The sequence below is a fragment of the Strigops habroptila genome, chromosome 4 (genome assembly GCF_004027225.2).
Source record: "Strigops habroptila isolate Jane chromosome 4, bStrHab1.2.pri, whole genome shotgun sequence".
Taxonomy (NCBI): Eukaryota; Metazoa; Chordata; class Aves; order Psittaciformes; family Psittacidae; genus Strigops; species Strigops habroptila.
In genome coordinates, this window is record NC_046358.1 from 3,359,175 (window position 1) to 3,386,555 (window position 27,381).

Sequence of the window (27,381 nt, forward strand, 5' to 3'; positions counted from 1 at the left end):
CTTTTGGATGCAGTTGGTAGCCTTTCTTGTTACCTGGCAATTGCCCTTGTACCTTGGGAATTGTGTGGAAGGATTTTCCTGCTGTCACTCTCCTTTATGGGGAATCCAGTGGCAGATACCAGATCCCATTTAACAATCCAGTGCTTTGTGCAGTTTCCCTCACAGATTTGCTGTCATTTCTCTTGTTGGGCAAGGGCAGACCTCAGACTGGAGTTAATATGTGCAGTACTTACACAGCTTCAGATCTGAACCTGAGCTATAGTTTTGCTTTCTTGTGACATGCTGTCATTCAGGGCTCTGTGAGAAGGTGTTGGAGCTTAACAAGGAAAAGGTGATGCTGACATAGTGGAGAAGGGTGATACAGGAGGAACATTTTCTCCTTCTTTCCTCCATCACTCTCACTCTCAAACTGCTTTGCCACCTCTTGTCAAAATAGTGTAGCCTGATGCATACTATTGAACAAAACACTTAGGAATTCTTACTTTTTCATGATGTCCCAGAGGCATTTCTGTTTACTGGAAACCCTACCAACACTGGCATCATATTTTTCTGATGTTAAGCTTGTTTCTGACCATCAGAAACATTTGGTATCAGGATACTAAAACACATGCTGGATTTTAGTTTCTGTGCTAGCTGATTGCCTTGGCATTTCTTCTTTATTCTGAGGATCGCCTGTTTTCCCTAGTCTCACCGTAACTATTAAGATAAATTTCAATCTTCTTGCATCTATTTCTCAGCTTTAACAGTTTCTTCAAAGACGAAATGAATCTGGCAGAGATTGCCTGGTCTCCAGGAGATTTTTTAGCTATGTGTATTTCTTAGGAGGGGCACCACTGCTGGGAGGCACTTTCTCTAGAAAGTCTTTATTCCTACTGGAAAATAGAAGTGCACAGTTATTTAGCTTTAAACGTTTCTATGTATCCTGTTACATAAAAGCTTGCTGATGTGTCAAACAACCTACGCTAAAGTAGGAACAGTATAGAAATTCAGTACATGAAAAGCATCTCAGGGTTTTTTCCTCTGTGTGTATGTATTTATTATTACCTTATTTAATGTAGCATATTCTTTTAAATGGATATAAGCTTGTGTATGTGAATATAATGCTTTTGAGATGTGGATTTACTTACACTGTATATCCTTCTGTTTAATGCAAAGCCCCACCACCTCCTAAGCGAGCTCCAACCACTGCACTGACCTTGCGGTCTAAGTCAATGACCTCAGAGCTTGAAGAGCTTGGTAAGAAAGTGTTTTTTCACAAGCATGCTGGCATAATAGAAATGTAAATAAATATCAAATAGATATATGTATATATGTTAAATTGCCTAAAAGGAACTGCACTGTGTACAGTATATAGAGCAGAAAAGGTTTTAAGAATGCTGCATCTTTGGAGAGTTCAACTTATGCATGATCGCATGAAGAGTTTTTGTTTAAACTTGTGCCTTTCCTGCTACGCAAGAGAATGTTGGTACATTTTATGCATCATCAAAGTTTGACACATCAACTAAAGAGTAATGCCGTGTCATATTTTGTTAGCTTTGCTTTCTACATTTTCAGTTCATCTAATATTGTTTTATTTTAAATTCCTGTGGCCTCTCATTAGTGGATAAAGGTAAGCTGCCAGAAGCTGTTGTTAAAAAGCTGACAGTGTTAAAGCAGCTTCAACTTCAACTTGTTTTCATTAGACTCTGCTCTGAAAAAGTGCATATTATGATATCACTTTGACTTCTGTGCATGACATAAACGTAATTCTTCTCACTATTGGTAATAAAAAAGTATTGAGCATTCAGTCTTTTATTTGCTAAGGTTAAGAAATGTGATTGTAGGTTCCTTTGCTTGATCATCCACATTCTAGATATGCATAATCCTTTGGGAATTTTGATTTGTTTTCTAGAAATGAGGAAGGTAATAGTGCTTTTCTGTTAGGTCATTAAAAAGTAGAATTTCTGCAGCTAGGCTAATAAATATGTTGTTAATGGACCCTATATACAAAGAGGAAAGCCCAGTGCATATTTTTATATGGCTATGGCACTAAACCAGTGTGTTTAGCAAGTGATAATTGAGTAGAAAAACAAAGCATGTCCCTCATGGCAGAGTAATAAGAGTCTCTCATATGATAAAACCATCATTCCATGTAACCCTACATTGATTGAAATCCTTACATTTTATAATCATTTGTTTTTTTCTGGCATGGACTCATCTCAAGGCTAACTGTAAGGAATCAAAGCCTTGTGGCCACTTTTTCCCCTCTTGGAAGTCAATGTTTTCTGGGGCAGATGGACCCCATCCATCCTTTAGTGAGTCAAGTCACGTAGCTTCAGGGGAACTTCTTACCAAGAAAGGGGTGCTGAAGTGGTTACTGTCTTCTCGATGGTATAACAACCAAATGAAGACCAAAATGGAACACTCTGATTATTTAGCTCCAACAGATCTCAGGAAATTTGGGGTTTCTGTGCCAGGAAGTTTAGGAACTTGACCAGAGCTTTCAAGTGTTTGTGAATGCTCCATAATTTTTCTTCCAGGATTAAAATGTAAACTATTATTTCTGGAGCCACGTTTTGGGTCTGGGTGTTTTGATTTGTTTTCCTTTCATGGAGTGCTAAGAGGTTGTAAAACTTTGCTGGCTTATCAGCAACTTTTCCCAAGGGGACAGAAGTACTTGGGCACTGATTTTCCCCCTTCATTATCCCTTTCTGCAAATCACTTTGGATATTCTTCCATTTCTCTTACTTTTCAATCTCACATAGTAGATACTGTTCTTAAGGCAGAGAGAGGAAGCACTCTCTTCTAGGGGAAAATAGCTTATTGATTGTAACATCACCTCTGCAGTGAAGACCATCATATTTTAGCTTTCTCACCCCCTGTTCAGGTTATAGTACTTGATCTGCTGTTCTCATCGGCTGGCAGAAAGCACTGCAGCTCTTGTGGCTAGCAACCATGGAACGTACTTGAATCTTTAAGCACATTTCCCATCTATATCTTTATCCAGATGGGGTAAATATTAGTGGCAAGACTTTACTATTCTGAGGAATAATCCTGAACCATGTTCCACAAGTGTATGCCCCCTGGTAAAGCTGTAGTGATACTAGAGCATGGCAGAAATTTGTCTTCTTCCTAAATAAGCCTGTAAATACCAGTTGTGTGATACTCTGAACATTTGCCACTCTAGCAAACAATATGACTACTGTTATAAATAACATCTGTGGTCTACCTATTTTAATATTGGTCCTGTAAAAGGGCTGTTAGCAGAAGGAACAAGAATTCTGAAGTTGTACAACAATCGACCAAGCTTCCAAAGAGAAAATGTTCTCACTATCATCAGTTAAAAGTTGTCTTCTGACATAAAACACAGATTGTATGTGTGTATTTATATATAATTTATATATCTTTATTTGTATCTGTGTATATATTGGACATCTGTATGAGCTATGAGAACACCCACATTTTTATATCCATTAAACTATCTAATGAACAAGCATTTGTTTCATAACATATATGTGCAGCCTAAATAAGAAGCATGTAGAGATGAACACTGTGGATGTTCTCATCAATATTTATGTGTAATCCTTTCTCTGAACCAAAGCAGCTCATGGTCTCAATAATGTCTCGTGGCAAAGAATTCCACAGGCTAATTATGTGCTGTGTACAAATGTATTTCCTTTTTATTGGTTTTAAATGTGATGCCTTTAGTTTTAGTGAATGTCCCCTGTTATGTAGTAGAAGAAACAGATAAAGAGAAATTCCCCATTTGTTTTCCCTCAGAGTATTTTTTTTTTTAGCTAAGCTAAACAGCATCTTTGTCTAAATAGATAGATAGATAGATCTTGCGTTCTTTATGGTCACTTCCTTTGCCTGGTGCTGAACTCTACTTACGGTTTTATTGACATGTTTTTAGCTACTCTGTGCTCCATAACACTGAGCAAACCATCTCAAGTGTCCTCTTTCAAATGAGTTAATCCAAAATGTGGCAGATAACATGTGCTCCTGATTCCTTTCCACTTCAGTCTGCGGAGATTTGGAAGTGCCCTGTTCACATAGATAGGAAGCCCTGGTATCAATAAGTTTCCCCACTTACTGTTTTTAATAAACCACGTAGGAAAAAAATATGTACATGTGTCCCTAATATCTGCAGGGGAGCAATTTCTTATAGTTAAGGTATAATCGCTGATAAACTGTGCTTTTGCCAAGCTGTTTATCTGCTGTGGTTTGATAGATACATGCATAGCAGAAGCTAGCAGGGAGAGACTGACTTCTTAGATGGACGAAAAATGTTTATGCTCAAAATGACAGACAAGGATTTAGCGTATAAAAATTACCTTCAGAATTGATTCACAGTTCATTCCCTTTCTATTTCCAAGCTTCAGTACGGAAGAAGAAGGGTAAGGGGAAGCATTTTGTCTCTTGTTTAACCTGTTTCTCACCTTTCCATAGTGAAGGATAATAACATAATGTAAATGTTGGCATATGGTCCAGTTTATTTTATGGTGTCAAATGTACATTAATTATTCTATATGTTTTTTAGTTATATAGTTAATAAATTGCAAACACACTAAGAACTCAAACAGAAGACTACATTTGAAAATAGTCCCCACATTTCTTACTTTTGTCTCCTTTCCTTCATCTTGCCTTTTTTGCCTTCTTTGTATCCAACTCTTTTCCAAACCCTTCCATATCATCACCTCACAGTTACTGTGCTACCTGGCAGCCTCAGAGTATCCGTGGCCAGTAACATATCCTCAGTGTAGTCTTACGTTAGTGATTTCACTTGTCTCTTTAATGGCCAAATGTTACTCCCATAACCACACTGTCTCTGTCTCAGGAAGTAGGGATCTTGCACACAACACTTGTATTTTTTGACCTGGAGAAATGCTGCTCTGCACTATTTTAAGTTTTCAGTATAACATCTTCCACGCTGTCCCGTATGCATGAAGTGCCCTCCCTGAACTGATTCATAAGGCCACATCCTTCTCCTTGAAATCTCTCCTAAAGACCCACTTCCCCTATGATCCCTATTAAGCAATCATCTAAGTAATGATGGCTAGGCAGAGGGGCAGGTAGAAATAGTGGTGCTACTTGAATAGCTTTTCCAAATGTAAATGTATATACATGTATACAAAGTTTGTTTGTGTTGAGCTGTATTTTTCCATACTCCTGTATGTCATTTTGCTCTCCTAGATTGTAAGCTCTCCTGAGCAGGGACTGTGTCATTTCCACGTTTTCATGGCATCCAGCCCAAGGAAAGGTCTAAAACTTCCCTGAGCCCCTGGGTGATAGCTGGTAAAACAGTCTGCGTCCTGCTCTTCAGCAAAGTTCAGTGTCATGGAAAGGGAAGCTCAGCTGTAGGCAGTGTCTTCTCTCAACAGGGAAGCTTTTGCTTTGTAACACTAAATGGGACAAAATTGGGATTTATTTTTTTTTTCCACTCTTTATCTTTCTGTTCTTTCCTGACCTCCTTTCAGGTCACTAACAAAGGTTCCAGCTAGTGATATTTGCCGTTCTCCATTCAGAGAATCTGACAGAATAAATCCCATTGCTACTGGTATTTTTCTGAAAAGCGTATTTTGGCAGCATGTAAAAAATCTTTACATTGTTACTGGAGAGTCTTCCTTCAATGGAAAATTCAGTTTTCTGGGTCACAGATGAGGGAGGCATTAAGATAAAAATAATGGCTTTTGTGCTTCTGTTTGACTGATCTTGTCGGTTGTCTTTTGAGAGGGGTCGTGGTTCCTTGGGAGGATAGGAGGAGGGAAAGACATAGGCTGTGGTTTCTATGTTCAGGATAGAAGATAGGAAGTTTGTGCGTGAAGAGACAGGTAATAACCCCTCTGGCTTCACAGCAGTATGGCATGGGCAGCATTAGCATTTGACTGCAGTCACATAGCAGGAGTTGCTAAAATGTAACCTGTACTTCATCCGTGCCACTGACGTTCTGCTTACAGTGGTTGCCTAACTTGCAGAAACAACACCCAACTTCAAACTGGGTTTGGAGGGATGTCTTCTCAATAGGGAAACTACTTTCTGGATTCTGTGGGATAGTGGGAGGGGGAAGAGGTGTTCTTTTTTCTTTTGTGACTTGTACATTCACAAGAATTGTTGGATGAGTGTTATGGCAACATGTAAACTAACAGTTAGTTGTAGCAGCAATTTTTTGGAGGCAGCACTTAAGATACAATTCCGGGTAATGTGTAGTGAGCCCATTAATACTGAAAAACGACCAAAATATTCATGCAGCAAATTAAAATGAAGATTTGAAAATACTCTAAAAGTAAAACCTTAAAAGAAAAAATTTTAGGTCATCATTTTCCTCATCACTACAGAAAATATTAGAGTTTCAAAATTAGTATTTTAAAATAATAAATTTAACTCTGCAGAAAAAAGTTTATGTGGCTCATGAAAAACTTGTTTTTAAAGGAGTTTCCTTCAGGTTTTGTTTCAACTTGTTCATCAATAACTTCTCGTGGATGGAGAATATTAAAATTAGTTGATACTTAAGGAACACATCCATAAACTAAGCTCTGTAAATGTCTAGGTACATGATTTACAAGTTTCATTCTCTTAAGCTTTTTGACTGCCAGGAAATGGGTTTGATTTAGTAAGCAATTCAGGGGCTCCAGTGAAAGCTAAAGTGGACAGTGTTTCATTTTAAAAACCTCATATAAAAATCCTCTAAGACAAAATACAAATTTAAGACTAGAGCAAGATAAATTTTCATAGCGAAATGGGAGTGACAGGATAAATTATTCTTCTGCATTAATAAATATCACTTTGACAGTGTCACACAAGTGTCAGTTGTGAGCTAGGGGTTTGTGCGTAGATTTGATGTGGTAATCAAGATAATCCCTCTATGTGTTGATGCTGATGTGTGGGGTTTGATGTGGGCTCTAGTACCAAATACAAATGTAGGGTTTTCCTCCTGTGAACAGTTTAGATGCTAGCACCACCTCTCAGGTACAGAATAACTGTGCTATCATCCACACAGAATATTGTTACGTGGCATCAAGTCTTTCTATTTGAATAGAAAAATATCAGTTGATGGCATTCAAAAGAAATATTATTAGCTCTGTCTGCAATAAGCATCCACACTTCATCCCATTCCTGTTGTCCATTGTTTCAAAGGTGGCACATTCTAATGGCATCTGAAACAATGAAATTGCAGAGCAAATACATATCAATGAATGCCAAGCAGTGGATTAGCTTACAGTGTTATGTTGTGTTTGAAGAAAGCACTCACAAAGCCGTCTGGGTTCAAAAATCAGGGTTTTATTTCACTGTGGTGAAGTTGATGATGCAGATTTGTCTGCAGGAAACAATGGAAGTACCATCAAAGCAACTTTCACAGCACTCACAACGTCAACTCCTTTGATAGTTTCCAGCATCTGCAGTGCTTCTATGCAGGAAGAAGGTTTTCTGATCTTCACCAGCCACTGTATTTCAGAAGATGAGAGCAAAAGGCATCAGGCTTAATGAAGAATTCTTGAAGGGTATCCGTGTAAGTAATTGATTTGCATTACATATTTGCAATTCTAATGAGATAGCAATGTAGTAATAAGATAAAGGTTGTCATCGGGTTGTCATTTTTTTACCAGCACAAAGCAGTGGCTCTGGGGGGAATTTGTGAAGTGTATGTGTGAAAAAACACGGGCCTCAGCTTTTCTTGATGTAGCAAGGTTACAGGTTTTAGGACTTGTAGTCTCTTGGGGAGTCCACAGCAGCGTAAGAAGGTAAAGGATTAGGACTGTGCCTATGACATATATGCTTTTAGAACACTATAAGAGCAAAGTATTGAAGGTCATCATATTTCAAGGAGCACAATGCTAACATTATGTTTTCCACTGGAAAAAATTTGGCACCTACCTGGCAACGTGCTGATTAGCATCTTTTGGCACAGAATCTTAAATTAAGAAGTAACTCTCAGTACTGAACACTTCAAACCAGGGCTTATGTTGGGTAAGGTGGGCCGCTTTAACTAATAGTTTGCAAACACTGGGAATCCTGAGCAGAGGTCAGTTGAGTCTCTGGGTGGGTACTAGTATTATTTGGAATTTATCAGCTTATTCTTGAGTACGTAGCACCCTTTTTTGATACTTGTTTTTCTTTACTACAGGACAGTAATTGAAAAGGTTTTCAAAACCTTTCAGCATGAGCCAAACAAGACAATGGTATAAAAGAAGTTGGAAAAGGAATTGTAAGTGTTAAAGAAAACATGGGGTTTGTAGCATTTGGAAGCAGAGGAATTAAATACATTGGCATATGTGAGTGTCACTTGCTATACTCAGATATTATCGATTGAATATCTAACCACATAGTGAGCATCACGAGTGCCTGAGGAACAGTAAAACTTGCATGTGTTTTCCAACATGGTACAGTTAGGGCAGTGGAAAACTTTTTTCAACACTTTTAATGTGTTCTCTCTCTTTTTCAGGAGCCAGGGAGATGAAGGACTTATCTCCCTCATCTCAAAACTCCCTTTGCTGCTATTTCTCTTTTTTTTTCCCTTCAAATGTTCACATACCCATGTTAATTAGTTTCTAACATAATTAAAAATAAATGGTTTTAGCTAATTCATCATAGTTTGTTTGGTTTTTCCCCTCGGTGTGGAAGCGTGAGAGTTAAGTGTAAGAACAGAGAAGGCTGCAAGTGTCTTAGCTCCTTCACCTTTCTGTTTGGTTTCTTTTGGTTGCTTGTCTTTCTTTTGTGACTAGGCCAAATTTTCAAATGCTGTCTCTTAAACAGAACATCAAATTGCCACTTAAATTCCACCTGGCTTGCAGGGTAGGAGTGGGTATTGACTATATTCTCTGCTTTGTTTTTGTTCTTAAACAGAAACCACTGTTAGACAATGACCATTCCTCTTTCAAGGTAGGCCGAATTGTAAGGCTTCAGGATTGCAGGTGCATTTTAAATGCCTGTATAATTCTGTCATTAATTGAACATACTGTTAAAGAGCTGGTACTTGAAAATTGTATCTATAGAAAGAATTTGAACTTATCAGTTTTCTGCCTTCCTTAAAATTACTTTTGATGGTGTGATTATCATATGTAAATGTGACTTAAATGTACTAATGTGAAAGTATTTTCAGCCCTAGAAACACAAGACTTTCTTTCCAGAAAGTTTTGATAGTTCTTTATTGTGAATACAGACAAATCCTTTTCATAAATCATGTGATAGTATTTGTAGATATTCAATGTTAAATGATTCATTTTAGTCACTAAACGGTTTTTATGTTTTACTGATTTATTTTACCTAATTTTCCCTTTTTTTTTGATTTTAATGTGCTTTGTAGAGTTTACAGTATCCTAGAGAATATCCAAGTATTTTCACTCCATTTTCATAGATGGAAAGTATTTCAAATGGCTTATGGTTTTGACTGTATTGCAAAGCACTTTTGTTATTTCCTCATATATGATGGTGACTGCTAAAGTAATATTCTCTGCCTATTGTTTGCAGTATGGTAAATGTGTGCTTTTGGCATTGTGATTTAAACACAATCCTGCAAATTGTTCACTTGGGGTGGGGCTGGAAGAAGTTAATTCCAGATTAAAATGTGTTTATGGTGACAGATTTATGAGGATTAGCCTAATTGTGTAAATGAAAACTCAGCTCATTCCATTCCTGTATATTCTTTAACTATATATTTACATGACATAACTGTAGGCTGAACATGTTATTTCTTTCCTCTAAATATGATCATAAACAACAAATTTGGATTTCAGTCTTAACCTTTAATATTCTTACTCTGAAACGGTGCTTTAGCATTAGGTTAGTCTTTAAATGCTGAGCAGTATGTTGAAGGCCTGCTTATGCTTTACCTACTTTTGGTCTTTGATGAATTTTTATACCTCTATTCTTACTTGAATAGCTGTAAAGAAAGACATCAGTTGTCAGTGGGCATAGCTAATAGCTAAAAAATCCATTTTTAATCATCTGCAAATAGGAATCACCTACTTTTCCCCAGAGACACTAGAGATCAATTCATCAAGCACAACTGCTTCTATGACAGGCAACATTATCATATGAACTTCTGTCATCTGAACAAGCTTTCTTTTGAAATCAGTAGGTTCTCATCGTTCTGCTACCACCCCATTAGTACTGGAGTTCATCTGCTGCTTTGAGAGCCTTATTTAGATTCCTGCACACACTGTTTGTCCAAATTGTCCTTCACATAGTTCCCCCCATCCACAAACATTCACCCTGAAGTATTTACCAAGTCACTTCCCAGCTGTTCTTTCACAAACTAAGCAGGGCCAGGTCTTTTGCATAAATATGGGAAGTGACAAAAATCTAAAAGGAATACAATGTAAATAAGTGCATCTGCTTGGTTTAGATGCTTATTTTCTTTCAGACATGCAAACATATAATTATACACATAATCACTCCTGGTCTTCATACTAAAAGCAAGCTGCTTATAGTTAAAAATAAAAGTAATTATAAAATTAATCCATGAGATAAAAGCAACACCACAGCTATGTTTTTATGTAGTCTAAACAAATCTGCACACCTAAAGACTACCCCCTTAGGTTTAGCACTGCTTATGGAACTGACTTGCAGTTTGTTGACAAGGAAATTTAGCAGCTAATGAAAGGAATTAAACTCAACTTGCAAACCCATATTTAGGGAAGGCGATGGAACAAAATATGTGCATATGCAGTACCTGACAGTAAGGGCTATGTGCCTAAAGCTGTTGACACCAAGGAAGAATGAATGTCCTGTGTTCCCATCACTTTTCAAAAGGAAAAAATACATGTGCCAAATATTTGACTGTGGTTGACTGCAGATGCTAGAAAAGGTGGGTGATACTACAGCATATAGGTGCAATTGGCATTGTATGAAGTTTTGCATAACTGATTGTGCATGGTACAGTTTCTGTCTGTATCTATCTTAGGTATTTACAAGGCATCTGTCACCTTGGTGTACCTAAGCAGTTTGAAAAATGCACCCACCCCAGGAGGCATGATGCAGATACAGGCAGAGGCCCAGGTCCAGAGCAGCAGAGGCAGGTCCCAGGAAGCTCCGCAACCGTGTTTCCGCTGTTGTTGAGCTCCTGGCCCACTTGTTGTGGCCAAGGAACATCTCCACCTACCTGTCAGCAGGAAGACGGTACCCCACCCCTCACGTCCAGCTCCACTGGTGGGGAACCTGAAAAGGAAAGATAATGGAAAAGGCAACGATCCAGTAGCAGAGGTGAAACAGAAATGGTGGGATTTCAAAAGGAGGGATTCTTAAAGAGCAGCACATCTCAGGGGAGGGATCAGCTGCCAGTCCAAGTGGCAGGTAAGGCACAACACAGGCATAAATCTCAAATGTTCCTCAGTGAACAAAAGTTAAAGAAATACCTCTGATGTCTCTAAAGTTTGTTTATATCCAAAGCCCTGCTCTGTTCTTGGCCTCTGTCTCAGTCCTCTACCCCTACAGCTGAATCAACTGTTCAGTTCTCTGTGTATCTTAACCCAATTAACTGCTACAATCCTAAGCATGTCTAATAACAAACTTAAAGGACTTTCACTGGTAATGAATGTTGTGGTGCAAAGAGACAGCATAGTATAGCAGTGCTCCAAAATGATGGACATGTTAACGAACCTAAAGGCTGGAATAATCCTGGCTTCTAATCACCATGTTCAGAACAGGATCAGGCGAGCCACAGATCACCCCTGCAAGCACAAAAGATGGAGCAGTTCTCCTGTGGCCACCAGGAGCAATTGCTGATCTAACACATCAGACCAAGCCTTATCAGCCCAGTGCAAACACCTGTACAGGCAGCCAGCTATGGCCTTCCCTGCAGAAACAGGACCTGTCTGACAGGAAAGGAAGATAGCCAGGACTTTGATGAAGGTTCACTAGTTACTATTCCATGGACCGCTTTAATAACAGATCTCATTTTTTCTTAAACACAACAGAATCATCAAGGTAAAACATGTGAGTCCCATGTGACTTTTGGAACTAGGTGCATTAGTACTCACAGTGATCAAACCCTAAAGCTGAAGTGCAGTGGGCCACTATCTTCCAGATGTTTATATTTCCTTTAGCCCCTACGCATGCTCCTTTCTGATTCTTTACTTGGTTATTTAAAGATCAAAATGGGAGTCATGCCCTGGGAAAGCAAGGGAGATGAGGTTAGGAACATGAAGTAAGTCACAATTTGGAGACTGCCAGTTAGTTGGCTAATGTCACTAGGTATAAAGATGTTTATAAAAGACCTAAATGACCTATTTTGCCTGTAAGTTGTATATATCACTGTGAGCAAAATGCTGTGTGTAGGAACGGTGTGTAAGGTGGAAACAACTAGAAAGATCAGAGAATCTGACCTCTTCCCTCTGCTTCACCCCTAAGGAAGTGCTTCTTTGTACACACTGTATTTAAAGCTTGGTTTTAAATGAGAGAGATTTTTTTTAAGCCAGTTGACAACCAAGTAAGATCAACCATGTTGGTATATAGTTCGGTCCATAGCCAATTCTGACTTGACAGTCATTTCTTTTGGAAGTCACCCCTTTGCCAAGGAAATGAGGTAGAGGCAGTCAGCTGAGGTAACTCTTTCAGCCAGCTTTAATCCCTCTTTCGGCAGCTGTTTGAAGCAGTCACCCTCTTCTCTGGCCAATAAGGACAGTTTCTGATCAAACCAAGTTCTCCAGTGCCCCTATTGTAACTGGCACACCTTTTCCACAGCACCAACCTAACCACTAGTGCAATCATCTTGCCAAGATCCAGTAAATTTTAGGGCGACCTTTGGTCATCAAGGAATGGATTTATTGGGCAGAGACTGACACATTCATGAAGGTGGTGACAGCCAGTGACCCTCAGGCAGTTTTCCCAGGAATGCTCTGTAGTGTACAAAAGCTCATGTAAGGCCATGCCTCGGTTTCCCCATGCCCCATGTCAGTGCTTCACAAACCTTCCCGAAACCAGAGTTACTAGAGGTGTTGAACACGTCATTACATATAGTAACAGTTATGAATCTTCCTCTTTTTCATTGCTAGTCAATCCACAAACCTATCCTAAAACCTGTTGAATGTATTCATTATTCATAAGTATTCGCCAATAGTTTCCACAATTAACTTTCTGCTCAGGGGTTTTCACTGTTTTCTTGTGCTCTTTGTCATTTGTGTGATTGGTCACCTATGCCAGATGCTGTTCTTTCAGCTCTGAAAGGCTGAACATACTGATTAGGAGGACAGCAAGTGGTACATTTTCATAGAGAATTGGGAACTTTGCAAAAATTTAGTCTGCTTTTTCACTGAAACTTTTCTTTTGAGCCTCTGGCAAATGTGTAAACATGCACAAATAACAAAAGTGTTATGATGATCCCCCTGAACCTGAACAAATTAAACTCAGTGATACTATTTACAGAAATATTCATTAGTTAATGTGGGGTTTGGAGGGGTCTTTTGTTTTGTTTTGCTTCAGTTTTTGACTGTCAGTTGAGTTTGGTTCTCTTACTTACCAATTGCTAGGTGGGCTGTTTAGAACACTTGTCAGGAAAATGGAGTTTTCAAATACGGGCAATTTTCTGATGACATGTCAAAAGAAATACAAAGACATTTTGTATGACCAGTGGCTCTACCAGAATGAATATATATGATCCTTTATCTTTCTCCAATTCCATAGAATTTAACTGAAATGTGTGTTTGCTATGTGTGGTAAAACTAGGTCCCCTGTTTTTTTGTTCTTTTTCTCATGTGTATTCAGATAGGAAAATGCTGAGAAAGAATTTCATGGTCCTACACTATAGTTGTTAAGAGAGATTTGTTAATGAAGGATTGCAGCTACAGCTGTATTAGGCATAGGGGGAGAAGAATTGCAAAGGAAGAAGCAGTTATTACAGTTAGGTTGATATACAGTTCCTTTCAAATCTCCATGGAGTGGAAGAGCCAATGATTGCATGACAGTTTGTCCCTAAGATTCATTTTCATAAGGAGCTCATGCCTTTTTACAAATACAATCTCATCCTCACTTTCCATAAAACATGCAACTGGACAGTCCAGCCAGACACAGAGAGAATGTGAATACTTTGAATGTGAATACTTTGAAGTAGTGAATATGCTAAATGCACAAATAATACCCATTCTTTTAGCATTTTAAAAAATCATAATTACATTAAGCCACACAGAATCCCTTTTAGAGCAGAATAATATTGGAGGCACTTGGGTGTAGAAATAAGGAATGCCACATGAGGGTAGACAGGGACTGATATATAGGAGGAGGGATCCTTGGGTCTGTCAGAGGGAACTTTCATTTAAAACCATATAAAATAGAAAAATAAAACTAAAAAGTCAAACAAAACCAGACTTTTCAGATTCATAAACATGACAAGAAGCATCATTTTAACATGACCTCAGCAACACCTTCCAGATACAAGCTTACAGCTTCAAATCGAGGTCTGAAGAGCAGCATCTATATAAAGATATTTCGTAGAACAGAAATTACTCCTTAAATAGTAACATTTTTCAAGACTGGGCTGCCAGAGAGTAGTCATGACACCAGGCTGGCACCCAGAGCACTGTAGGGTGAGCAGCACAGCCAGCCACTGCTGTTCAGGTCACAGTCTTCCCAACAGCAGCACTTCTCTCCCATATCCCTTGCCTGAGCGTGAGGAATGCAGGCTCTTTGGGCTACCATTCTGCAACATCTTAGCCAGACCGCCCCAGATTAATTTCTGATGACCAAATTGTCCCCCCAGAAAACCAAAATGAACTCATGTTTTTTTTATCTGAAGCATGGAAAGGGTGAGAGTTACGGCCGCTGACTCTTGTAACCAAGAATGGTGCTGGGCAGATAGTGCTCTACTGTGAGCCAGTGATCGCTGTGGGGGCAGAAAGCTTAGCCATCTCTAGCCTTTGGGAGTGCATTTTGTGCAGGGGAGGATTTAGAGTAAGCATATACACGGTATCCTCCTCACTAATGTCTGTAACGATGCCTCTTTGCACACTAAGCTGCCACAGGGAAGCACTTGCACCCAGATTTCCACCATATGCCCTCAGGCAAGGGAAGAGGTAGCCAGGGGAGGGCAAAAAACTAAGCTTATTTTCAGAAGACAATGAGATCCTGGCGAGCAATGCCCTCAGGTAGCGTTACCTGCTGTTTGGAGAAAAGAACAAGGAAAATCTGGCAGATGTTAGGGAGGGCATTGCTCGCGGGATGCACGCTGTGGACGGCCACCGTGGTGCTGCAGCAGTGATTTGGGAGAGAGCACACTGGGGGTGGGGGTGACGTGAGACGTCGGACAAAAGTGAAGATAGCCAGCAGTGCTTCAGAACAACAAAGGGCTGCCCTCAGCCAGTGGTGGAGCACATCTGGCACCCCAGGAAGCTCAATTGGACACTTGGCCCTGAGCTCGTCCCAGGGATTTCTGACTGACACCACTGCAGTGCATAGGTGAGCTTTTTGCTAGGTTCACTGACATTTCCTGTCACAGTCACGATGAGGTGAATTGGTAGTTCCTGCCTTGGGATGCAGCATGGCTGTGTGTGTTATGGGTACAGGACAGTGTGCATTTATACCAAAAGCTGTTAATAACGTCAAGTGCCACGTGCCCAGTGCAGTCACTAAACTTTAGTCCGCCCTTCCGTTTGCCCAAACACATACACTCTGGCTTCCCAACTGGCTTCTTTCTATGTGTTGTCCAATGCATGTAGATACCTCCATCTGCCTGGCCTCAGATACAGTGGTTGTTGCTCCTCTATTTGATTGCCAGATGTCACTGGGGAACAAGATGGGGAGGTTCCTGGATCCTCGGGGCAAGCTGGCCATCACCGAGGGAGCTCGCTGTCCACGCCGGCCGAAGAACAGGAATCCTCGGTGCCTGCCTCTGACGAAGACTCGCCAGCCAGGACCACAGAGAGCTGGCAGTGGCCGTTGTCCTCGTCTGAAACGCACAGCAACGTTGGGGAAGATTTTGAGGGATTTCAAACGCCAGCGCGGACTCCGGAGTGTACCATGGACATACAGTCTCCCGGGGATCAGTCACTCAGTAGGACTCCTCAGTTTGAAAGTGACTCTCCTGAGGAGGAGGGAAATGATGAAATGAATGAAGAGCGCTGCGGTGTTGAGCCTGTCCCTAGGGATCGGGGTTGGAGAGGGCAGCCCCAACTAACAGAGGGAGAGAAGCTGTTGATGGAAACCAACAGTAGGATTGTGCAGCTGCTGGAAAATATCAAGAGGGAGCATGCACAGTCCATGGGTCTCATGTCACAGTCCATGGGCCGTATGGAGCTGCAGCTGGGCATTGTGGCTACCTCCACAAGAGCCATCCATAACTACCTGTCAGAGATTTTAGCTTTCCTCAAGCAGCCAAGGACGCAGGTCCTTGAAACACGCATCTCCCAAAGAGCCACCCCCCATGTCGAGTTAACTTGTGCCTCGACATGGACTGGTGAGGACGCAGTGGCATCCTCCACTGTGTGCTTACCAGGGGCCGAAGGGACGAGCGACTCTCGAGAACCACCGCAGGCCACGCTGCCTTGTCGCAGTGGCCGGCTGCAGAGAGCCATAACCGAGAGGGCCTCGTTGCCCATGCCTACACGCCAGGCAAAAGGGGGAGGGAAGAAAAAATAACCACACCATAGGATTTTTAGGGGTTTTTTTAATGTGCCTGTCCTTTTAATTCTTAGCCATAAGGCCATCAGTGGCAGAATTCAACCATTTCCTACATTGGCTAACATTGTATTCTGGCTGACTAGATTAGTCTAACATTTTGTAGTTTATATTTGCACTGTTAACGATGTGTGCTGCTGGTATTTGAAGAACATTTGCCTCTGTTCTTTCACTTTAACTTCATACGAGCATTTTTTTACTCTGTGCCAGGCATTCATTGCTTTTCTTACAAATACAAGTCATTTCTTGAGGCAGCTGTTTTTTGAGTTTTCTTTCTCCATTATCCCATCCCCTCTGAGCAAGCGTTCTGGACTTGGTGGTAAGTATACAGGTCTTGGCAATACTCGCCTCCAAAACTGTGTTCGATCAGTCTTTGCCTGGTGTTACTGGCATGCCAGCCTGAGGTGTTGGGGTTAGCCTGTACCGGATCATGATCATTCTTATCCTCTGTGGGTCTGACAAGCTCACTTTCTAAGACCCTCGGTGGAGCTAATCCACATGTCTTGGCTATGTCGTACAATAAGTAATGTTGCCAGGATCATACCTCATATTTATCTTTTGGGGCCTGTTATAGTGATGTGCCACCAGATCTATCTAGGCACCTGACTCTCATTTTCAAAGTTCCTTTTATGATGGATCTGGTGGTTTGATGGGCAGCATTATAATTTTTCCTCTGAGAGAGTCTGGGGATTTGAAACAGGAGTCACTAAGCAATGAGTTCTATGGGGATAAGAACCATCTCCTGCAACAAATCTGTGAGGAGGAGACTGTCCCCTGTAATTATCACAGATATTAATTATTAAAGAAAAAGAAAAAAAAAAAAGAAAAAGCAACTTGCCTAGCAGCCAGACCTCTTGAGAATGTAAAAGTCAGGACGTGCTGTTGGGTACTGTGCTACTCTGTCTGTGATTAAGAGCTTTTCATCAGAGACGACCTACATGTTGATAAAACGCAACTTCTTTCTGTGCCTTTAGGCCATGTAATTTCCTGAGGGCTGGCACCCTGAGCAGAGCACGGGTCCAGTTGGTAACCCACAGGGCAGATGGAAATGCAGTTTGCAATAAATTATTTTATATCTGTTGGTGCTGCCTCTCTCGGGGGAATTTAATCTAGTGGCACTCAAATTGCTATATGCATGCAGAGGCATCAGACTGGCTTATACATGTGGTATCCCTGACAGTTGTCCGAAAGGATGCTGTTACCAGGAGCCCCTTGAGCAGTGGTAACTGATGATCACAGGTGTAGCATGGCTCCTGTGTTTGACTCTCAACATGCCGTTGTAACTTCTCGTAAAGGTTCAGAAGAGTTTATATGGCAAAGCAGTGATGAATTCCTCCTCTGGCAAATACTAGAGAATAACTATAGGCCTAAAAATCCTCTTCTGTGATGGCAACCGAGCTGCGCTCTCTGTCCAGTGAGCCACAGACTCTTCTTCCCTGTCTTTCTGCGAGACTGAAGTTAAAGCAGCTAATATTTGGTTCTCCTACCAGCCAGCCACAGATTGCTCCCTTAGAAGTGTGTGTGCGTGCGTGCTTGTGGCTCTACTTTGCTAAATGACCGGTTTAACCATGAAATGCAGCTGGCATGGCCAACCTCCAGCGTAGGCTTTTTCCACTAAGGAATATTTTCTTCCCTTCCACCTACATCCAGCTGCGTTCCTTTGAAGAACACCATTGGAAGCATGCTTCTTTGGCCACGTGGTCCACACACCTCACACCAGGTGTAAATTTTTGCACCCGTTCTGTGGCTTTTTTATATCTCTTTAGTAAAAACTGTTTGTAAAGAGAATTTCCAACACAAGCTTGTAAGATTCCCCTCTCATTGGTACAAGGAATGCATGCTGCAGAGTATTGAAGATCACAAGGAGGTTGGGAGAGAAGCTGATTAGTAAGCCTGACAAATTATTCCAGTACGTGCTGCCTTTTGAACGTGTGTTTCTGGTGCATACATGGTTCGCACACTGGTACTGTGGATATGAACAGTGAAAGGCAAAGGCAAGTGAAAGTTTGTCCCAATCTGCTTCCGTCTTATTTCTTTGGGATGAGTTGGAATGAAGCTAAATACGATTCAGCCAATTCATTTTCTTGGCCTAATGAGCACATTTGATAATGCAGTGAGAATGTTTTTGTTTTACATAGTGCTTTCACTTCAGAAATGTGGTGCAGTTTGCGGCCTGATGCTGAGATTCTGACGTATCCTGCAGGACCCGCCATGTAGCTGCTGCCATTTAGAATAAACCTCGTTCCACGTGCTGGCTGCTTCTGTAGCTTCAGTTTTTTTGTGGTAGTTTCAAAATGACAACCTCCACCTTTGCTTTCTGATCAAAGGGCAGTAGAGCTAAAGAAGAAGCTGCGCAGATGTAGCAGCACTGCCGTTGGAAATACTACACGAGGAAGCCCTAAAGAGCTCCTTGCAGAGCAGCTTAAGCTTTAACCTGCTCTCCTCTCCCATGTTTAAGTGCTGTAGCTAGACTCGGCAAGGCACAAAGCACCACTTGAATGGGAGCAGCTATAGGGTGAGAAGGACTAAGAACCTGTCTACAGACAAGAAACCTGCAATAAACCTACACAAACCAAAGATTTTTCCAACTGGGAACAGTAGATGGTATTAAGAATTGGTACCAACTGATATTTTGGTCAGATCCAAAATTAGGATCTGACTTGTAGTATTGTCTAGCAAAATCAGTGCAGTTGGAGGGTATGTATGTTTCATCCCCAAACAAATATTTTCATGCTTTTCAAGTGTCTGTCATAGCCTCATCACTCTTTCCCTGTAGCTTTTTGTTGTCTGAATGGGTATATGGTTACATGTGTCTGTTAAAAATAAAGGGGATCAGTTCTTACATGGTATATTTATATTTCTTGTTTACAGATTTTGAGTACCTAGTGCTTCAGTTTCCAAAACTTACTTCTTTCTGTATCCCAAAGACCAGTTGTTCGGCTTCTGGGATGCTAAAAAGGGTGGGAGAGACTTAACAGGAAATCTCTGCCCAGATGAAGCTCTTGGTGATAGATCCCCTGAGGATGATTCTACAGTCTAGCCATATTTTTGCTGTATAGGTCAAATGTCCATGGTTACACCATTGCTTTCTGATGCCTTTTGCTGAGCAGAAGTGCAAATATTTTTCTTTCAGAAGTTCACAGTTTGTATTACAAAGTCTTATGAAATGTGACTTGAAGTTTTTGAATACATGATGATTTTAAGACTTTTTTTTTCCTTTTCTCCTTCCACTGGATGGTTTAAACCCCACAAAAATAAAGCAGACCAATGAAAAGAATTGAATGCTAACTTCAATTGAAAAGCAACAGCAACACTACTCTTGTGAGGCAGTTTTCAACAGTGTTCAGCTTACTGGTTCTGCTCAACCTTTCCTTTCCTGCCTGCTCCCTGACCCTCTGTGACACTGAAATATCCACTTCTAGGACAACCTTCTTCCTAACCAGAAGGCTAAAAGGTCTTCCCTCACTTCTTCTCCCATTTAAAATATCATCCTTGCATCAGCCAGATCTACTGTTTAGAGGGATCAAAAGCTCTTTTCCTCCTGCCTTATTCCCATCCATATTCATATCCAGGGCCCTGAGTGTGCTGCTCTCCAGTGAGAGGTAAAACTTAACTCCCTAAATCTGATACTTGGCATAGTAACACATCTCTAGGCCACCACAACCCTGTGTTGTTTACGTCTGTAGCAGCCTCATGAAGTAGCTATCCTTGTTTGCTGAAGCAAATATGTGGGAGATGGATCTAATTGCTGAAAAGTGATATTGCTCTGACTCGCATTGTGGAAGCCTAGGAACCAGGCTAAGGTATTTCACTCACATAAATACCACAGGCTATATAACTAATCCTTACTTTGGTGAAACTTCAAAGGAAAAGACACTAAATTAACATGATATAGGAAAGCAAATGCAATGGAAGGCATAGTAAGGAAACATGCTAATATGATTCAAGTTTGGATTTCAGCACAGATTCAAACATCAAACTATTCTGCTGGCTTAGGCTAGTCATTTAATTTCTCCATGCCTTAGTTTCATAGTAATAGAAGTGGCAATAAAGGAGCTGTCAGGCTATAATTAGCTGATAAGATGGTACTTTGAGGTCTTCAGTCTGAGGCAGTAACATTATGTATTAAATGCTGATGAACCTTGTTTGCGACCAAAGTTGGAGACGGGGCTAAAACTAACACTCAGCTTTGGAAGATCTTGATTAAAGTTTCCCTATATTTTATCATCACATCATATAATAGATCAGAATCCCAAATCCAAATGTTAAAAGTTCTCGTTCAGATTTGGACTTTGCCTGTTTGGTCTGTTTCCGACCACAACTAAATACATTGCCAGACTGTCCAGTTATTAAAATACAAAATACATATAAAAGTTTCATTTAAATGATGCAGTTCTGATAATCCAAAAATGTGAAGAAATTAGGATGTGATTACTTAAGGAGAATAGGCATAAAAGAGCACTTCTGGAGTACTTGTTATTGTCCAAAATATCACTGAACTTCTGATGGCTAAGTACAGTCTGCTAATCTCTATTTGAAACAGTGCTGTACAGATTCATTATTTCTAAAGGTCTTCTTTCCATTTCTATATAGATATTCTCCCTTCACATTTTGAAGGTTTGAAGAAGAGGATTGTTTTTCGAGTCACACTAAGTAAACATTGAATGCATGCAGGCTTAAAACTAAAGCATGCATGTTCTGTAGCAGCAATAAAAAGTGCTCGGCTTGCACGACTTCTGATGCTCAAGCGTTGCCTTGTTAAAATGCCAAAAAAAAACCTTTTTCTTTGCATTTTTTTGAAAAGTAAATCTCTTCCTTTGACCTTGCAATACTTAAATTTTCAGTTTTGGGACAAATGATATTTATTTTACTGAATACTTTTATATTACAGATAAGGTGGATGAAATAGTACCAGTTTCCAAGCCATCAAGAATTGCAGACAATGCAACTGTGGACTCAAGAGTGGCAACTATTAAACAGCGGCCTTCTAGTAGATGTTTTCCCTCAGCTACAGATATGAATGTGAGTGGTAGCTATGAAGTACTGCTTTCGTTTCTGAAACTGGTTGGAGGGGGTCTTTTGGCAGTGCGCAAGGCTTACAACAGAACTGAATTTGCAAACATTGCTTTATATACTCATTTTGCTTTTATTATCTTGTAACTTTAAGGCATGGTCTACTCTGCCTTTTTAGTAATAGTTTTTTAACAGAAGTCTGTGTTCCCCTTGTAAAACTTTTCTCATTACATGCTTATACTTATTTTGAGACTGTCCCATCAACAGCATTGCTACCTCAGTGTTATTCAAACAGATGCGAACTTATTCTGCCTGTAATCTGAACTAATGAGACCTCGTAAGTTCTGAACTTGAAGGTGTCAATACAACACTAACCCCAAGCTAAAAAACTTTGCTCAAAGTCAAGGTTGCTATTTCAGTTTCAGCACCAGAGTTAGCAGCCACACAGTTTTCACTAAGATGAACGTTTCTCATACTGCAAGTTTTTGTTATTAATAATGGCATATATATAATACCTTGATTAAATAACACAGGATTATTTGTGAGGGAAGAATTGACATTAATACTATAGCATGTATTAAAAGTTTAAACTCCAGAACTTTGAAATTGGATTGTTCAGTTGCACAGTTTGCTCTTACAGAACTTTGCATGTGAAAAATAATTGGGTTTATTGCATGTTAGATGTATTTTTCCACTACCCACGCCTCCAAAAGAGCATCAGATCTGGTACAACAAGCACTCTGCTGTCCTCAGCAGCTTGGGCTGGAAGGAAATTAAGGCTGTTCTAAGAGGCAGAAAACAAATAGATTCGTGATGATCCACAAGAAGGAGGGACAATGGAGTGCATTGGGATTCAGGTGACGTTCCTCAGTTCCTAGCTGAGATGCTCGCTGCCACTGTAACCTTGTGCAAGACACCTTGAGTCTGTGCAAGGCTCCAGGGATAGGTCTGTTCTTCAGAAGCAAAGAGAGCATACAGCTTGGTGCAGAGTGAGTGCTGACACCTATGCAGGTTTTTGGAAATGAATGACACGAAATGTAATTGCTCATGCTTCGTGTTTCTTTCTTACTGCACACAAAATGTGCTGGAATCTTAACATCCTGCCTTGTAATTAATTTCAACTAACTCCACGTGCAGCCATTTTCACCTTATGAACATGGAACTAAAGCCTAGCCTTCCCTGTCTCTTCACCTCCTCTCCAAAATCATACCAAATTTGTTATTTTCCATAAGAATTCCAAGTAAAAGGGACAGGGGTTTAGCAGATATGACAGCAGAGTTATTTACATGTGAGAGAAAGACTTGCATGCTTTAATGCTTGTGGGGTTTTTTGTTTGCTTTTTTGTAGTCCATGTATGAGAGACAGGGTATTGCTGTGATGACGCCCACTGTACCAGGGAGTCCTCAAGGTCCTTTTCTGGGTATACCTCGGGGTACAATGAGAAGACAAAAATCTATAGGTAAAATGCTTCTCATGTATAGTTTGCTTGTGCATTAATCACATACTTTTAGTAACTTTGCTCCTTTCTTAAAGCATCTTTACCTCAGTGAATGACTGTTTAATTTTTATGCAAAGTTCATGAGAAAAGAAGTTTGTCTGTAAGATATTTCCACAGTCTGCTTTGATGGCAGTAGGCAAGTATTATGGAACTTTAATTTAATTCCTTTCTTTAGAATGTTCCCTCTAACAAGGAAGGGCAGTGAGAAGGGAACAAATTATCAGTACAAGCCCTTTGCAGTACATTACCCAAGGCAAAATGATATTTCTTTTTATTTTGTTATTGAGGCAGAAGCACTGGAATATTGTGTAGCTTACAAAGGAATCCCTATTGATCAAATGGAACAAAATTCAACTCTTTTTCATTCCAAATTATGACAATAGATGAATTTACAAGAGAAAAACGCCAAATTTGGGCTTGTTTTGTTCTTAGTAGTAATCTTAGTAGTGATATTTTTCAATTTAGAAACACATTATGCTGAGGTAAAATTAGCATCTGAATTATCCCAGTATTATCCAGTTTATTTATGTTAAAAGCCGTATTTGTAATAATATAATGTCATCTTTTGAAGTGAAGCACTATGATTTTTTTTTCCCCAGTAGAATCTTTGCTGTGCCTTTGCTAAGTTTCAAATGCCTCTTAAAAATTCATTAGTTTCTAAGTTGCATTATGATGTGCATTTATAGAGTGCTGGAGCAAGGCATAAGCTACTCTTCTGCACAGAATGTCTTCCCTGTTCAATAATTCTCAAAGCAAATGTGCTTCTCTACAGCTACCTTGATGATACATAAACCCAAAACATTTGCCTACACATCAATGATCAGTTTAATTAAAATTCTGTAGCATCCTTTTTAATTCTGGCATCCAGGTCTCTGGAAGTTCAACAAGAAAGAATGCTTATGGTAGGAATCAACCAAAAGCCCTCTTTCATAACTTTGCATATGCCTCATGTCATGTGAAATGCACCCTGGCACTTTAGGTTGGATACAGAAATAATACAGTATGAGGGATCCCAGTGGAAGACTGTGTTTTAAATATGCTTTCTGATTTGTAGGAATAACAGAGGAAGAACGGCAGTTTTTGGCTCCTCCTATGCTGAAGTTTACCAGAAGTCTTTCAATGCCTGACACCTCTGAAGATATCCCACCACCACCACAGTCCTTACCTCCTTCACCACCACCACCTTCTCCCTCTCTGTACAATTCTCCCAAATCCCTGACATCAAGGAGCTATGGAACTATTAAACCTCCATTTAATCAGAATTCAGGTGCAAAAATTACTTTGGTTAGGCCTGAGAGTGTGGGAACGATGATAAGGGACAAGGGGATCTATTTCAGACGAGAACTGGATCGATACTCTTTGGACTCTGAAGACCTGTACAATCGGAGTGCTGCATCTCAGGCGAATTTCAGGAACAAGAGGGGTCAGATGCCAGAGAACCCCTATTCTGAGGTTGGGAAGATTGCAAGCAAAGCAGTTTACGTACCGGCCAAACCAGCGAGGCGGAAGGGGATGCTGGTGAAACAATCCAATGTTGAAGACAGTCCAGAAAAGACCTGCTCCATTCCAATCCCAACAATTATTGTGAAAGAGCCATCCACCAGCAGCAGTGGGAAAAGCAGCCAAGGGAGCAGCATGGAAATCGATCCTCAGTCTTCAGAGCAACCTGGGCAACTCCGACCCGACGATAGCTTAGGTGTCAGCAGTCCGTTTGCAGCAGCCATCGCTGGAGCAGTGAGGGACAGGGAGAAGAGGCTGGAAGCAAGGCGTAATTCTCCAGCCTTCCTCTCCACAGACCTGGGAGATGAGGATGTTGGACTAACACCACCAACACCACGTATGAGGCAATCTAAATTTACCGACGAAGCAATGTTTAGTAGTGAGGATGGTTTTAGACAGCTTATGTCACCATCTCCGATTCCCGCACCTAGAGAGCCTGAAAATCTTTTTAATAGCAGTGAACCCGGCAATCAGAGTGATTCAAGGACATTAAATGCGCAGTCCAAAACGAAAGGTACTGAAAACAGTACAGTGGCAGCTAAGCCCACGAATGCATCCAGCTCAGATAATTATGTTCACCCAGTCACAGGAAAGCTATTAGATCCAAACTCACCACTAGCCCTCGCGCTCTCTGCCAGGGACAGAGCCATGAAAGAACAAACCCAGCAGATTCCAGGCAAAGGAGACACTGTTAAAGCTGACCTTAATAAACCACTTTACATCGATACAAAGCTGAGACCCAATATGGAAACGACTTTTCCCGTTACTGCTCCTGTCACTAGGCAAAACACTCGTGGCCCATTGAGACGGCAGGAGACCGAGAACAAGTATGAAACAGATGCAGGGAAAGAAAAGAAAGCCGAGGAGAAGAAGAACATGTTGATAAACATTGTGGATACTTCACAGCAGAAGTCAGCTGGCTTGTTAATGGTTCATACCGTGGACACAGTGAAGTCAGAAGACGCGCCCGAAGATGAAGAGGAAAAGAGCGCTGAAGTGGAATCCAACCCTGAAAACTCCCCACCAGAGAGGCCAGAGGGGAGCGAGGAAGCAGAAAGCGAGCTGACTGTGCCTGCCGAGCCTGAGCCACCGGCCTCTCCCTGCAAAACCATCGTAGCAGCAAGCTCTGTGGACGACCCCGTCATCCTGCCGTTCCGCATCCCTCCGCCACCCTTAGCTTCCATTGATATCGATGAAGAGTTTATGTTCACTGAGCCACTACCACCCCCCTTAGAGTTTGCCAACAGCTTTGATATCCCCGACGACCGCGCGGCTCCCGGTTCGGCTCTAACAGAGTTGGTTACGCAAAGAAAGAATGGCACACCTTCACCTGCGCCATTTGCCCCCAGCCAGGCAACAAATTCCATAGACAATAAAAAGCAAGTGGCTCTTTCAAACTGTTTGCCTGCCTCCTTTCTGCCACCCCCTGACAGCTTTGATAACGTCACTGACTCTGGGATTGAGGAGGTAGACAGTCGGAGTAGTAGTGACCATCACTTAGAGACAACCAGCACTATCTCAACGGTGTCCAGCATCTCTACCTTATCCTCGGAAGGTGGGGAGAATGTGGATACTTGTACAGTCTATGCAGATGGGCAAACATTTCTGGTGGACAAACCCCCAGTACCTCCTAAGCCAAAAATGAAGCCCATAATCAACAAAAGCAATGCACTTTACAAGGATACGCTAATTGAAGAAACTGTAGACAGCTTTGTTATCCCTCCTCCCGCTCCGCCCCCCCCTCCGATCAGTGCACAGCCCAATATGGCTAAAGTTGTTCCCCAAAGGACATCTAAGCTATGGGGTGACATGACGGAGGTGAAAAGCCCAATTCTCTCAGGCCCAAAGGCTAATGTTATTAGTGAATTGAACTCAATACTGCAGCAAATGAACAGAGAGAAATCCTCAAAGCCAGGGGAAGGATTGGAGTCACCTACTGGAACAAAAACTGCAAGTCTCAGTACAAGGTAAACGTAATTAACCAAATCATTTCTAATAAAGGCTTGATGTTTTCCATCCTTTCGCTGACTTCCCCTGTAAAGCACGTAGATTAAAGAGGAATGTAGTCTCTATTGCACAGGTTTGCTTAATGAATATTTTATGACAAACAGTTTTACGTTCCTACGTTATCAACATTTGTGTAATCTACACGACAGAACAGGAGCTTTCCCAGTCTTCTCCAATTTCAAAGAGTTTCCACAAGCCTTTCAGTTGTTTTGACGTGAGTTACTTGGATTTATTTTTAAGTAGTATTTTTCTCTTAAAAAAAAAAAAAAAATCTATAAAATGTGGTGATAATTCAATTTTTCATCAGTGCCATAAATTATTTTGGCTTCAAACAGGTAGAAGAAGTGGTTTTGCCTTGGCTTAATCCACATTCACTGTTTGATGTCATTTGATTCATGCCGATACCTCTCCTAATCCACTTTAGCATGAAGTATAAAGCTACCTTAGAAAATCACTCACTGAAATCACTTTGCACTACTTGTGTTCTTGCTAAAAAGCAGTTTAGCTTCTCTACCATTTAGTATTACAGGTTTTAAGTTCTTACTTTCTATTGCACATTCTTGTTAGTGAACAGTCTCTGATGTTTGCAGCTTCAAGGAGGTGGTTTATTTCTCCCAACAGCAGCACCCCTGGTAGTGCAGTGCAGTACATCTGCATATAAGTGGTTTCTGAAAGGTACTCAAGTGATAAGTTAACTTCCAGTAGTCAGACACCATTGGGTAAATGTGTAAGTAATTGTGTAGCCACATTTGTGTGGGATATGGACATAATATCATGAAATC

The 27,381-nt window shown here is 40.8% G+C and overlaps 2 protein-coding genes and 1 long non-coding RNA gene across 8 annotated transcripts in view; all 3 read left to right on the plus strand.

The window, feature by feature from the left end:
• The window catches only part of SHANK2 (SH3 and multiple ankyrin repeat domains 2), a 351,561-nt gene that overhangs the window by 309,212 nt on the left and 14,968 nt on the right, over positions 1 to 27,381 (plus strand). For 3 of the 6 annotated variants that reach the window (XM_030483283.1, XM_030483282.1, XM_030483288.1), the window contains 6 exons: positions 1,156 to 1,236; positions 1,601 to 1,609; positions 4,356 to 4,376; positions 21,473 to 21,603; positions 22,942 to 23,053; positions 24,147 to 26,559. In XM_030483283.1, coding sequence (XP_030339143.1) covers positions 1,156 to 1,236; positions 1,601 to 1,609; positions 4,356 to 4,376; positions 21,473 to 21,603; positions 22,942 to 23,053; positions 24,147 to 26,559 — 2,767 coding nt within the window. The remainder of the gene's footprint in view (positions 1 to 1,155; positions 1,237 to 1,600; positions 1,610 to 4,355; positions 4,377 to 21,472; positions 21,604 to 22,941; positions 23,054 to 24,146; positions 26,560 to 27,381) is intronic. The other 3 variants (XM_030483285.1, XM_030483284.1, XM_030483286.1) reach the window with 3 other exon arrangements.
• On the plus strand, positions 4,387 to 8,558 carry LOC115606793. The gene is made up of 2 exons (XR_003991003.1): positions 4,387 to 7,486; positions 8,102 to 8,558. It is a non-coding gene; the product is annotated as an uncharacterized LOC115606793 (long non-coding RNA).
• On the plus strand, positions 9,290 to 16,832 carry LOC115606792. Its single transcript, XM_030483289.1, has 2 exons — positions 9,290 to 11,268; positions 15,683 to 16,832. Exons 1-2 carry the CDS (start codon positions 11,190 to 11,192, stop codon positions 16,540 to 16,542), a joined length of 939 nt encoding a protein of 312 aa, XP_030339149.1. The 5' UTR covers positions 9,290 to 11,189; the 3' UTR covers positions 16,543 to 16,832.